This window comes from Sinocyclocheilus grahami, unplaced genomic scaffold, assembly GCF_001515645.1.
Source record: "Sinocyclocheilus grahami isolate Dianchi unplaced genomic scaffold, SAMN03320097.WGS_v1.1 scaffold106.1, whole genome shotgun sequence".
Classification (NCBI taxonomy): Eukaryota; Metazoa; Chordata; class Actinopteri; order Cypriniformes; family Cyprinidae; genus Sinocyclocheilus; species Sinocyclocheilus grahami.
Genome location: NW_015505285.1, coordinates 1722887 through 1736583, shown reverse-complemented (window position 1 = coordinate 1736583; position 13697 = coordinate 1722887). Strand labels below are relative to the sequence as shown.

Sequence of the window (13697 nt, the reverse complement as noted above, 5' to 3'; positions counted from 1 at the left end):
AGCGAAAACCTGTTGATTATTGGCTACTAGTTAATTTCAACAGAATATTCATATTGATCACGGAACGTATTTCAAAACAACTATTTGAAAAATAGCTTAGTTCGTGATTTCATATAGCTTAAAATTATTTTAAACGAGATCATGTCTAAAATGCAGGTCCCACAGAGCAGTTATAGCAAAGTACAATCTATTTTATAAACATTTAAATAGTGTCGTTTAATGATACTTTAAGTACTTTACTACCATACTTAATGTAAGGGTAAAGAAAACCACTAAAACGCTTTAGAAAATGCCCCCCTAAAAACAACTTAACTGACACCAGTTCACATGGAAGAGTTTAGTGGTATTTGTGAAACTAAACACCTTAAGGGAAACCAATAGGCTGATGTAAGCAAATGGGGTTGTTTATTTAACAACAGGGGTGAGATTCTTAAGTGATGACCCACAAACAGATCCCAGGGAAACCTTCCTTAAAAACACCTGAAAAAAGACCAATCACATCAGGTATTAGTTTTTGAATGAACATTTGTCTTCAATTTAATCAATCATATTTAAGCAAAAGCGGTAAAGAAAATAAAAGGCCCACTAAGAAGAAGCAATAAATACACCCAGAACATAACGGCTGCATTTTGCTGGACCAGATGGGTTTTTAAATAATCTAAAGGATTCTTACACAACAAACCAACAAAACAACAATTTATTAACTCACCTGAGGTATTCTGGCCTACAATCTCAAAATGATTAGTGCTTCACCTTGTGGTGTTGTTAATATACTCACTTGCCTTTCTGCAGACACATTTGAACACTTCATTCACCTGACTGATCTAAATTGAACAGGTAACATTACCCACAAGAACGTATCTGGGATTTGATTAGATGCACAGCATTCATATAAATGTATACATGTTTAGTAACTAATCAATTTTCAAAGTCAAACTGTTCAAGTTTAATGCATAAAACTGAAAAAATATCTTTGAATTTAACATTATAGCTAAAACATGGGTTAAATTTACATCGTACAATTAAAGATAATTAATCAAAGATTCAATCAATTCAAACCATATTTACAATACGCACTAAATCTTTTAAACAACAGTGATTTCCTTTAGAAATCAAACTTGTCAGCAGAACAGTCATCACTGCAGAATAGAAATATAGAAACTTTCTGTATGGAACTTAAGGCATGCACCGGTAGCAAATCACCAACATGTGACTGTGATCTTTGCAGACAGGGCGACTGCATTCACTGCAGAACTTGCTCACTTTTCTGTCTCTTCCAGATGGACAGTAATAACATCTTTTTCTTATTCTGTTCTGACAGCTCTGTTCTTGGAGCTCGGAATAGACAGCTGACAATGATGTGGGCATCCCACATCTGTCCATGGCCTCAAGGATGATCATGGATAGTCCAGGGCTTTCTTCTCTGCGCCTATGTATCTGAGGCATTACAAGCTCTTTCACTAGCTCTTTTATGAACAAGCGCTGGGTGTTATGACCACCTCCCATGAAGCTAGGGTGCTGAGCAATGAAAATGGTGTAGGAGTTTACAATGGTAATATCCAACATGTTATACCAAAGCAGCATAGGCCATCTCTTTGTTTGCCGCTTGCAAGTATAACTTTCAGCCATTAGCTTAACACTGCTGACTCCTCCTTTGGTGCGGTTGTAGTACTGAATGACCTCTGGCTTGTTTTTAGCACTCGTTTCATTCAGCGCATCGCTGGTATGCATTGTACTCAACAGAATCACTGCCTTTTTTAGTTTTGGAACATAGCTCACCATGAATACTTTGCCACAAAAACCAAACTCAGAAGTATGTAGTGCTCGTAACTTGGATGGCTTCATAATCGGCGGCACATGTGGATTCTTATGGCGAAGGGCCCCAACCATGGTCAAGCTTTTCTCGAAAAGCTTCTCTGCTAGAGGGACATTGGTGAAGTAGCTGTCCATTGTAATGTTGAGACCTATCATGAGAAACAAACACAAAAGGCAAGGTCATTAGGTAACAACAACAATGATGGTCTGGCACAGTGTTTGTGGCTGAGGGCTGGTATCGAGAAGGCTGCTGGTTTGATCCCTACAAGAAGTAAACTATAAAACTATGTGTGGTTTTAAGGAAGATAGTTAACCCAAAGTGTCTCAAATGGAAAATATACTACTAGTGGTAATCTTTTTTTAGGATTCTTTGTTGAAAATGTTTACCTTTTTGCTGAAGTCCATTGGACAACCTTAGGACTGTGTTCTCTGCAAGGTTCTCCTCAGTCTCCTCTCCCGGCTGTCTGCCTGTGTAGATGACCCCATCAATGGCGTAGGGGACCTCGGTATCGCACATCCAAAAGATTTTTATGCCACTCTTGGTAGGGCGGCTTGGCACGTGTTGCAGAAATTTACATCTTCCCTGGAATGGCACAAGCTGCTCACCCACAGTGACACAATCCGTAGGGATGAACCTTTTCCTGCAGTTGATTAGGAACAGGTCCCACACATTTCGGAAGGCTGCCATGTGGTCTGATGCCTCTCTTGCCACTCTGGTTTTCTTGTTATCAAATTGCAGGAATCTGTGAAGGTCTTGATATCTACCAACAGACATGGTAGCTCTATATAGTGGGTTCTGTAACGAATCCATAAACAGTTCCCGGATTGGGACATCACAACTTCTCTCCACACCAATGAGAAGGCTCAGACCAATAAAGGCTTTTAGCTCTTCTTTAGTGATCTTTTGCCACACTTTGCCTTTTGCTAATGCTGCTCTCAGTCCACCCAAGTTGGTGCATTGCAGGATCGCATCAATGATGTTTTCGCTCATGAAAAGTTCCCAGGCATCTTTAGGTGTCTCTACTGAAGACCCTGGTGCAGGCCCTGGACAGTTCTGTGAGGATGCCATGGTTTCACTTTGAGGAGGATATTTGCTCCAATAAGAGTCTCCTTTGCTCCATCGACTCAAGCGATCTTCACTCTCCTCATCACTAGATTCCTCAGATGAGAACTCGAAGTCTGTGAGGACAGTTTTCTGACCTTCTGTCAAATCTGGGCCACTGTGGCATTCTGGGCCATCACTATCAGAGACCTCAGATTCCAAATCAGGGGCAGCAATGGATTCATATTCTTCTCTTAGTGTATCTGTAACCTCAGCTGCAGGCTTTTTAAGGCACGCCATAGACAAACCTGTAAAAATACAAACACACAAGCACAAACAGTTGTAGTGTCATCAGTAAATTTCAGAAAAGTTAAAAATATGCATCAGTGGTATTATTCATGTGAATTACGCTTTTAGTAATTCCCTTACATGAACTTCCACCATAGCGTACACAGAACATTCTCTTTCCTCTTATTCCGTATAAATCCATGTTATCCAACACACGACTGATGACTTTATACTAAAATTATTGATTTGCAAAAGATGACATTTTTTATATTTAAAAAATGCAATATTTGTGCTGTCATCATTTTGATATGAATAGTTAAATCAAACTGGCTGCATACTGGGCATTTGCTTGCTCAGCAAAACTCAGGTGGGGTCAGAATGTGCAGCATTTGGTCTCCCTCTGGTGGAGAAATGGCAAAACAATAACTCACCCCAACATTTACACACCCTCACGTTGTGAGTAAATGATAACAACATTTTCACTTATAATGTTCAAAAATTTGGGGATAGTAAGACTTTTTTTTAAGAAATTAATACTTTAAGCAAGGATGCATTGAATTGATCAAACTTAACAGAAAATACACTGTTACAGATTTCCAATTTTAAAAATACAGTTTTTTCGAACTTTCTAGTCATCAAAAATTTTTAAGAAAATGTATCACAGTTTCATAAAATGTACTGTTTTCAACATTGATAAGAAATGTTTCTTAATTAGCAAATCAGCATATTAGAATGATTTCTAAAGAATCATGTTACACTGAAGACTGGAGTAATGGCTGCTGAAAATTTAGCTTTATTGTAATTTTATGAAATAAATTTAGCCTTGGTTAGCATTAGAGAATTAATTCAAGAACAACAACAAAAATCCCCAAAAATACCAACCCCAACTTTTTGAACAGTAGTGCAGATAGACATGTACATAACATGGGTCATCGATAGCGAAAATGACCTTTATTTCCAAACCATTATCATTCTATTATTATTTCACTCAAGAAAGGTTTGTTTTCAGTATTGCTACTTTATCATAAACACTTAATTCTATACCAATTTGTGATATATAATCTCTATGCAACATTTGATTCTTCTGAACTGAAACATTTCTTCAAACACAAAATGTCAGAAAGAGAATTGAGACTTAAGTCTGTAATCCTCTCATTTTAATGCAAGCTTGCTACAGAAAGCCGCTTGTAAAACATTAAATATGTGTAATAAGCAAGAGCATTGTCTATTATAAATTACTGGACATCTACGGGAATAAACTATACACTCTTCAAGAGTGGAACAAAATCATTCATGGGGATGTGATGATTCTTTCAAACCACCATAAAAAGCATAGATAAAAAATGATTTCAGTCAAAAAGCCTTCTTAAATCAAATACTAGAACACATTTTCCACTTTACATAAGGAAATATTCATCCTTTAAGGAAGGAATAAAAATGCAAACCCTTTAACTGTTACGAAAAATGCCGATACACATCATGGACCCTAATCGAGATGGTTTTTCAGATGCAATCTGTAACTGTACCCATATCTGTATGCTTTACCACAAACGGAGCACTGGAAAGGTCTCTCCTTTGAGTGGGTCCGTTTATGTTTGTTAAGTATGTAAACGCGTTTAAAACTCTTCCCACACTCAGGGCACATATAAGGTCTCTCTCCAGTGTGATCTCTCTGGTGCACCCTTAAGTCATAGATGTCAAAAAACTTCTTCTCACACTGGTTACATGGAAAAGGCCTGTCACCGGCATGTCTACGCAAGTGTATTTTCAAATAAGAGGGCTTGGCAAACTTCATTTCACACTGATCACAACCATATGGTTTCTGTCTTCTGTGAATTTTCACATGATCCGTGAGAAGATCTGACCGCTGGAATTCTTTCCCACAGGTTTCACAACTAAATCGCTCTTCTTTATGCTGTTTGTTGGATGTTCTGCCTTTACCTGCTTTCTCTGGATGTTGTGTGGCGTTTCCCTGCATTATTAAAGATTTCATTCTGTCACTTGACACATCAGAATTCATTTTAGTTGGTATAATTTGTTTTGTTGGCTCTGTTGATTTTCTTTTTCTTGATGTTCTTTTCTTGTCTGTACTTTTTTTTCTTTTGCTTGATGTATCAGTTCTTCTGTTCAGAGGTTTATCTGGAGAAGCGTGCGTGTTCGCTGTGATTTCAAGCTCTTCTTCCATCTCAACTGGTGGCATTAGGCCAGTTGGTAAAATTTGCAGACCAAGGTCCAAAAACTCCTCTTTAACATTCCCCTGAGAACGAGAAAACGTTCCTAGCTCGTTCACATCAAGCATTGAAGAGTCATCTTGATCAGGTTCCACTTTAACTTGTATTTCTGACTTGATGAAATCTGATTGCAAGGACAATGAACTGTCATCTTCGCTTTTTAACCATCCATTCATAAAGTGCTGGGAAACTGCTTTCGCAGATGGCAAACCTTTCTCCATTTTAACAAGTCTTTGACTTCCGATGCCCAGCTCTAATTCAACTAGTTCTTCTTGAGACTGGACGTGAATTCTTCCAAAGGCTGAACCAGAACTATAACAAAATAGGCAGATATTAGTGCTCTGTCCAACGTTGTATTTGTTGTTTTTTTACATCAAAATTACATGTGAGATTGCATTATTCTCTTCTTATCATCATACAATTTCATAGCTTGCTAAACTAAAACAACCATAATAAAATACGCCCGTGGCAAAAAACAAAACAAAAAAAACACTGCATTGACATTTTTGGTTTAGTTCTGATTTGTTTAGGTAATAATTCAAACGAAATGTTGCCGTTGCGGGCATTTGACATACCACTCACCAGTTATTTGCATTCAGAAAAGTAACTTTTTTTGTTGACTAAAAGATAAGCCTTGTTTGCGTTAATGAATCATCTTCTTCGGTGGCTTTAGTAACGAGTTGAGAAGCAACTACATATGTGTATACTGCCACCTACTGGGTGGGATTGAGAATATTAATTCTGGGTAAATTCTGTGCTCAAAGAATATTTATTGTCTTTACCTGCAAATTTAGAGGGTCTCATTTGGACAACTGAAAAGTAGGCATACAATTTAAGAACAGTTTCCTTCCTTATATAAATTAAACTAGAAAAAACTAAATTTTTCATTCCATTTTGTAAGTTTATAAAAACAGAAAACATTATAAAGTATAAGGTATGTTTAATATAAAAATATTTTCAGATCACAAAAACCAATTAACATTTGTGCAAAGTTACAGGCATATTGTGAAATTATTTGAAATTTTGAGATACCCACAAATCAACATTTGCTGAATGTGATTACATTAATTTGGATGGCCACATACTATATTATCTGTCATGTAATTATTATATATTATATAGTCAGAGCATTATATTTGTTTTATTGTAGCATATGTGTGTTTCCAAAATTTTCCACATTTTACATTAGTATTGTACCACATTCTCATACACTTTCTTTACGCTCATCAGATTTAACATACAGCACTTAACAACACAGTGAGTTCTTAAATTACACCTTATAGGTTTTGAGTAAGATTTTATCCCATCTATTGTCCTCAAAAATAACTAAACTTTAAGATACAATACTTTTGGTATCTCGTTTGTTGCGATATTAGCATTATGCTAATGATTAACTACTCTAACAGCGTTCATTTCAATCCGACATTCAAACTTTTGGAAAATCTATTTGTGGCGGTCAATTTTGATATTGTGGTGGGCCGCCACAAATAAATCAATGGATGGGAAACACTGAAGATCTAAATATAAAAAATTAAAATGAAACGTATCTGCTTGAACTCTTTCATTTGATGTGGGTGTCTTTAAAGTGTTTTGTTAGTTTGGTGTGTTTCCTCCTTTTGATGTCGCCACGTCTCAGTGCTTTTATGAAGAGAGCGCATCTGCGTACCTTTCGAATAGCACATCAAGAACCGGGTTGTCCGGGTACTCGGTACCACCGGTACTTAAAAAAACCTGGTTCCGTAGCGTTTTCATTTTTTTAGTACCGACTTGGTACCGAAGTACCGGGTCTTTTGGCAATACTAAGTGATAGAAATTAATCTACCAATAAGCTTATATATATATATTTATTTATAAGCATTTTTACATTTATAAAGCCATTTTTCTTAAAGTGTGCATCATCTTTTTGAGTCAAATTCTTGCATATAATTTGTCAATTAGAATAACGAGACATTTAGGCTGTTACCAAACAAATGGTATAATTATCAACTGAATTAATCTTTGTAATGCAGAGGAAACACAGTAGCTGCATCTGAAGTGGCATTTAGATGTCACACTGTTCAGAGGCGCAAAACAGTGCTGTGGCTTTGTTTGGAGTTATTTTTGTTGTCGAAATAGAGCAAAAACAGGCAATATGGTGTCTAAAACTTAAGTCTCTTAATTAACTTTTTGTTTATTGAACTGTATATTAATATCACATAATTTTAATATCACCTTTGAAATCATGTTGATTTTTGAAGAAAATAAATTACATTGATGTATAAATGATATTTATATAAACTATCTTAACTGATATAAATGTATACATTTTCTGCTCCCATATCTTGAATTTTTTGTAATCATTCGAAATGTATTTTACTAAACTGAATCATACAGTGAAAGAAAGCACTGTAAATGCGCACACGCACTAGTCTAACCTACTACACTTCATCACGCACAGTCTAACTAAATGTTTCGTTCAACAGAGGACTCCAGCTCAACGCTCCTCCCCTACTCGTGTGAACTGTACTTGACTCCAGAAAACTTCACGAAGACTCTTGTCTAAATCATTCTATGCAACTATTTCAGGCTGGATGGATTCTGTAGGATTCTGTATGGTTTGCTGGTGGGACGGCTGTAACATGTCCCCACCACTTTTTACCCAAGTCGATTTTTGTCCCACTTTTTGAAAGCCATTGAAAAACGGCTTGCGGAAAGTACAGTACAACATAGAGAAAAAGCATATCCAATCTGTCATTCTTCAAAATTAGACTTTATATGTAGCATCTGGAAGTGACATTATTGTTTACAATACCCATATTTGACCAATGGAATGCGTATTTTTCAGTGGAAACGCCTTCTGAATGACTGTGATCTTTGAATTGTAGAAAGACACTTAGGCCACACATGGCATGTCATCAGCAACCGCATTTTTCATAAATATTCTGGCGATTTTTTTTTCCATAATCATATTTCATATGGACCATGCAACAAACGAGATACCAAAAGTATTGTATCTTAAAGTTTAGTTATTTTTGAGGACAATAGAAGGGATAAAATCTTACCCAAAACCTATAAGGTGTAATTTAAGAACTTACTGTGTTGTTAAGTGCTGTATGTAAAATCTGATGAGCGTAAAGAAAGTGTATGAGAATGTGGTACAATACTAATGTAAAATGTGGAAAATTTTGGAAACACACATATGCTATAATAAAACAAATATAATGCTCTGACTATATAATATATAATAATTACATGACAGATAATATAGTATGTGGTCATAAATTAATCTTCACCAACAGGCAATTCCATTTATATCTTCATTTATGTTCCAAAAGTGTGCATTTAGAACTTTTGTTCACAACAACGTAATGACACCACATAAATTGTAATTCTATCTAGTTGTATACATTTTTCAAAGAAATGAGAGGTATATAAACTGTGTACTTTAACTGTTAGATTTTCTAACCCATAAATACCAGCTGTTTTAATGCTTTAATACATTACAGTAAGTTACAAAATGGCATTTTGTTATACAAACGTGTCAAGGGACACAAATATTTTTTATGAGATAATTGTTTTGAAAAGAAAAATCTGAAATGATCCAGATATTTGAATGATTTTACATGATCATAAACATTTGGGACAGTTTAGATTATAGAAAGTGAATGGATGGATAAAGGGGATAATCATAGCCCAATTTCTATGAAGAATTTAATTAGAAAAAATAATTAAGTATATTATGAGTAAAGTATTGTGAGAAACTATGTTTAATATAAAAACTTATTTTCACATCACAAAAACAATTAGCATTTGTGCAAAGTACTGGCTCTCAGTAAGATTTTTTTGTTAATTTTGACATACCCAAAATCATCTGCTGAATCAATTATCAAACTTGGATGGCATATTGAACAAGTGTCATGCAGTATATCCATGATTCTTTAAATAATTCAGCAGTTACATTCAAATTTTCTTTCTATTCCCTTTCTAAGGCACAAAATCCTTCAGACTCATGAAAATGACTGTCGATCCTTCTCACTCTTCAGAACAGGAGGACAGTTTTCATAGTTTAGATGAGAATGACCCAGAGGCAGGAGTGTAGTGAGATGTAAGACGCTCTGCTTCTCTCCAGCCGCTCAGCAACGCTCCATGAACTGTAGAGAAGAAAGACCTGTGTGTGGCTTCTCCTGCAAATAACACCTGCAAAGACTGCAAAAATAAAGTGTCATTCATATTATATTATCAATTAACAAAGTAAAGAAGTGTCAAGAGTAAAGGGAAAATGTCTATGTATAGCGTACTGTTTAAAAGAAGAATGAAATCTAGTTGCTTGAACAAACGTTGACAAAATGAGAATAGTTGCACCTTAGAATTTGATCCTTTCAGCGGCAAGGGTTCAGCAAGATTATCTATGTCATATCCTGAGCAACCTTTGGCCACATAGGTGTAAGATCCACAGGAATAGGGTTCATGGAACCACTGAGATCTTAAAAGCTTCCTTGGTGTAATAGTTGGATTTCCTGAAAATTATGAAACATTTCAGAAGTTATTTATTTCATTGTATTTTTTTTACATGTGATCTGATCTGTATATTTCCAGGTATTAAATTAGATTTTTTTATCCCACATTTTTAGTGTGGTCTCAGACTTTTGGACCCCATCAAATGATGTCCTATTAAGCTGTTAACCTCTAGTACATAGTAAAAATATTACCAGTAAATATGCGCAGGAGCTGTGAGGCACTGTGCAGAACTTCATGTTCAGACAGAGTTTCCATGTACTCAGACTCCCGTCCTGCGATCCATCCACAGAGCACATGCCCATATCTGCACAACAACAGAAAAGAAATGTCATATTTATTATGGCATAAATTGCAGTAGTTGAAGCAAAATTAAAGACTATGTTTACCTCTCTGTGGGCTTCAGCACAGTGAACCCAACTAACTTTCTGATCCAGGAGTTCTTTACATCAGAAACAACATCAGCAAGATGTGTCTCGTCCTCCCAGACGAGGTAAATCAATTCACAGTCTTCATCCCAGAAAGGCTGCTCGAACTCAAGAAAGATCTTGTTGTTGGTCCCAAAGCCCATTCTCTGGATAGAGTGCACTTTATTCAGTGGAAGAGGAGGGCTCAGAAAAGTGCTCTGGTGCTTCTTAAGGTACCCTGTAATGAAACAGCACATCAGCTGAGTTATAGGTCTTGCAGATATTGTAGCAATAAAGGTATGAAGCAACATTATGAAAATTATTTTTTATTCATATAAAAATATATTATTTTAAAATAATGTTATAAGCAATATTATGAACACTAGAAAGACCTAAATCAATCATCTGACTTTGTAAATCAGACAAAAAACCTGTACTTTTTATGAATTTAAAAGTGCATGCATTTAAAGTGAACAGATTATACTAGTTGCAATTACCAGACCAATAACGTTGATTACAAATAAGTGTTAGATGCTAATTGTTCACTCGTTCACATTAAGTCATGCTGAATCTATACATACCCAGTGGGACAGTGACAATAACATGGTCTGCTGCAAATGTCTCTCCATTCACACATTCAATCGTAACAGGAAATGATGTTCCTGATGGTCCATTCTTAGTGTAGTTCCAGTGAATGCACTTCACTGGCTTGTTGTACAAGACTATGTCCTTGGGAAGTTCCTTCATCATGTGATCGATTAAACCTTCATAACCTCTAGGAGGAAAAAAAGAATGCATGAACATGTTTAGTTTGCAAACTTTACAAGATTTAGCATTTTGGAATTGGATAATTGAGACACTTCAAAATGTACAAGTAAGGCTCTGAGACTTACCCTGGGAAAGTGCAATCTAATCCTGGGAGAGTTTTATACATGCCGAAGGCTCCCAGGCCTACATCATCCATCGTGTGGGTTCCACTGACGCAGCACTCCAGCTTGAGCAGTGTGTTTATCATGGCCATTTTTACTGCAATGTTAGCCTGGTCCTCTTTCCACTCCTCTGGGGCCAGTCGTTCAACCTCAGCCTTGACAAACTCCCCAACACTCAGCAGAGGTTCTCCACCACTGTCATGGAACTGCTGACTCCTTTCCAGTAATTTCATGAAAAACTCCACCACTGGCCCCATCGTCTCAAGCCCCAGTTTCCGACCTGAACTGGTAAACCAGTTGGGAACAAACAGCGGATGACCACCAACATCAATGGCCTGGTTTTCTTCAGACATTGACTCTTTGTCAAGGAGCTGGTAGTCACATGCCAAACAAAACACTGGGTTTTCCGTCGATGGGCCATGGATCCAGTTGGCACCAATCTCTATAATGTTATCACCTTGAACAAATAGAAAAAAAAAAGTGATATGCATCTATGGAGAATACCATGGCTAGCTTTTTACTGTACTGAATATTTCTCAAAGTACATTCTAGTCTTGGCAACAAAAAATTTAAAATATTGAACAGTGATTAAAAATTAGGAAATATGCCTAAATTTAAACAGTAAAACAAGTATAATACAAAACTATTAATACAAAGATATATATATATATATATATATATATATATATATATATATATATATATATATATATATATATATATATATATAAAAGTAAGATCCACAGGAATAGGGTTCATGGAACCACTGAGATCTTAAAAGCTTCCTTGGTGTAATAGTTGGATTTCCTGAAAATTATGAAACATTTCAGAAGTTATTTATTTCATTGTATTTTTTTTTACATGTGATCTGATCTGTATATTTCCAGGTATTAAATTAGATTTTTTATCCCACATTTTTAGTGTGGTCTCAGACTTTTGGACCCCATCAAATGATGTCCTATTAAGCTGTTAACCTCTAGTACATAGTAAAAATGTTACCAGTAAATATGCGCAGGAGCTGTGAGGCACTGTGCAGAACTTCATGTTCAGACAGAGTTTCCATGTACTCAGACTCCCGTCCTGCGTTTTACTGTACTGAATATTTCTCAAAGTACATTCTAGTCTTGGCAACAAAAAATTTAAAATATTGAACAGTGATTAAAAATTAGGAAATATGCCTAAATTTAAACAGTAAAACAAGTATAATACAAAACTATTAATACAAAGATATATATATATATATATATATATATATATATATATATAAAGCAAACAGTAAAAACATTGAAGGTAAAAAATGATATCAAACCATTATTTGTGGCCTAGAATTACTGTAGTAAATAAATTTTATAAATTTGTAACTTGCCCCGACCTGACATTTACAAAGAATACCTTTGTCCTCAGAACATGATTCAACCTTTCTGTTAAAATGTACTTTCATCATATAGTTGACACTTGCCTAACCGTATTCCAATGTGGTTTTATTGGGTTCACATGGAAAATTTGGACTTTAACTCAAAACCTTTATAAAATATATACTAGTAGTTTTTAACCTTGTTGACTCAAAGGCCCCCAATATAAGCTAATTTCAACTGGTATTTGTACTGCAATTACGACAAAGCTGTTTATTTTCCTACACTTAAGTTTGTCATTCCTGGAATTTCAATATATTAATTAAATACGTTTGCTGATGCCTCTGGTTGAGAACCATCTTGACAACTTACAGCCGGAAGTGCAGTTAAGCTCCGCCCACGAATACAGCTACATAGTTGCAAAAGACACAATTTTAGAGTACTACTGAAGGATAAATATCAGTATAATTTTACACATTAGATTCTAAGTAAATGAAATCTGTTAACCAATTTTCATGTAGTCCATACATATGAAATGATAAGAGACGGTCATCATCCTATAAGATGACGAAAATAAACAAATTTAATCAAATTATAAAAGCTAAATTTCCCCATCAGTGATTTCAGACAGACGCAATAAGCCTGTACATACCCAGTCTGCCCGTTCGTATTCTCCCCCCGCTTCTCGCAGTTGCTTCTATGATGTGTACATTATGAAAACCGTGTTTATGTAATTTCTGAGCGGCACCAATTCCCGAGATGCCGCATCCGATTATAAATATCTGAGAATCACGAGCTGAACGTAGCGCCATTGAATCGGTTCGTGCACGACCATAGACTGTAAAAAAAACACGGAGGACTGAACTAAAGGTTTCTCTCTGCTGGGGACTTCCAGTAGCCCCTCACTGCAGAACAAAGATCCAGGGGGCGGGGTTAGATCCACATCTAGGGGGTGGAGATGGGTGGGTTTAGGGATCAGGGGGTGGAGACGGGTAGGTTTAGGCAGAGCCATGGAAAGAGAGAGTTGCATCAACAGAAGTCCAAAACGCTCGATCGTCACGTGATTCATGTAGACCTCAAATAGTTCCAGGAAGTTCATAGCGAGCAATTGAAATACATTGAGTTGGAGAGACAGAACT

At 36.0% G+C, this 13697-nt stretch overlaps 2 protein-coding genes across 3 annotated transcripts; both read right to left on the bottom strand.

Moving 5' to 3' along the window:
- Positions 1–388: 388 nt before the first annotated feature.
- On the bottom strand, positions 389–6039 carry LOC107588624 (uncharacterized). 2 transcript variants are annotated; one of them, XM_016276784.1, is made up of 5 exons: positions 5959–6039; positions 5087–5688; positions 2203–3165; positions 1780–1964; positions 389–480 (listed from the first exon to the last, which is right to left on the bottom strand). In XM_016276784.1, exons 2-5 carry the CDS (start codon positions 5595–5597, stop codon positions 406–408), a joined length of 1734 nt encoding a protein of 577 aa, XP_016132270.1. In that variant the 5' UTR covers positions 5598–5688; positions 5959–6039; the 3' UTR covers positions 389–405. The 2 variants fall into 2 exon arrangements, with proteins under 2 accessions (XP_016132270.1, XP_016132269.1); XM_016276783.1 differs by lacking the exon at positions 389–480 and having other exon boundaries at positions 1078–1964.
- A 2976-nt stretch (positions 6040–9015) lies between these two features.
- LOC107588698 (peroxisomal N(1)-acetyl-spermine/spermidine oxidase-like) lies at positions 9016–13657 on the bottom strand. Its single transcript, XM_016276909.1, has 8 exons — positions 13549–13657; positions 13211–13459; positions 11171–11663; positions 10859–11052; positions 10260–10515; positions 10065–10177; positions 9718–9872; positions 9016–9561 (listed from the first exon to the last, which is right to left on the bottom strand). Exons 1-8 carry the CDS (start codon positions 13655–13657, stop codon positions 9415–9417), a joined length of 1716 nt encoding a protein of 571 aa, XP_016132395.1. The 3' UTR covers positions 9016–9414.
- Between the last annotated feature and the right edge of the window lie 40 nt (positions 13658–13697).

Excerpts from the sequence above, each read along its gene's own strand:
- LOC107588624 (XM_016276783.1), bottom strand. The coding sequence starts at position 5,597 with ATGGAGAAAGGTTTGCCATCTGCGAAAGCAGTTTCCCAGCACTTTATG. Across the intron at positions 3,166-5,086 it reads ACAACATCCAGAGAAAGCAG|GTTTGTCTATGGCGTGCCTT; the intron begins GTAAAGGCAGAA and ends GTATTTTTACAG. Across the intron at positions 1,965-2,202 it reads CAATGGACTTCAGCAAAAAG|GTCTCAACATTACAATGGAC; the intron begins GTAAACATTTTC and ends TTCTCATGATAG.
- LOC107588698 (XM_016276909.1), bottom strand. The coding sequence starts at position 13,657 with ATGAACTTCCTGGAACTATTTGAGGTCTACATGAATCACGTGACGATC. Across the intron at positions 11,664-13,210 it reads AATACGAACGGGCAGACTGG|GTGATAACATTATAGAGATT; the intron begins GTATGTACAGGC and ends TATTTGTTCAAG. Across the intron at positions 10,516-10,858 it reads TATTGTCACTGTCCCACTGG|GGTACCTTAAGAAGCACCAG; the intron begins GTATGTATAGAT and ends GTTTCATTACAG.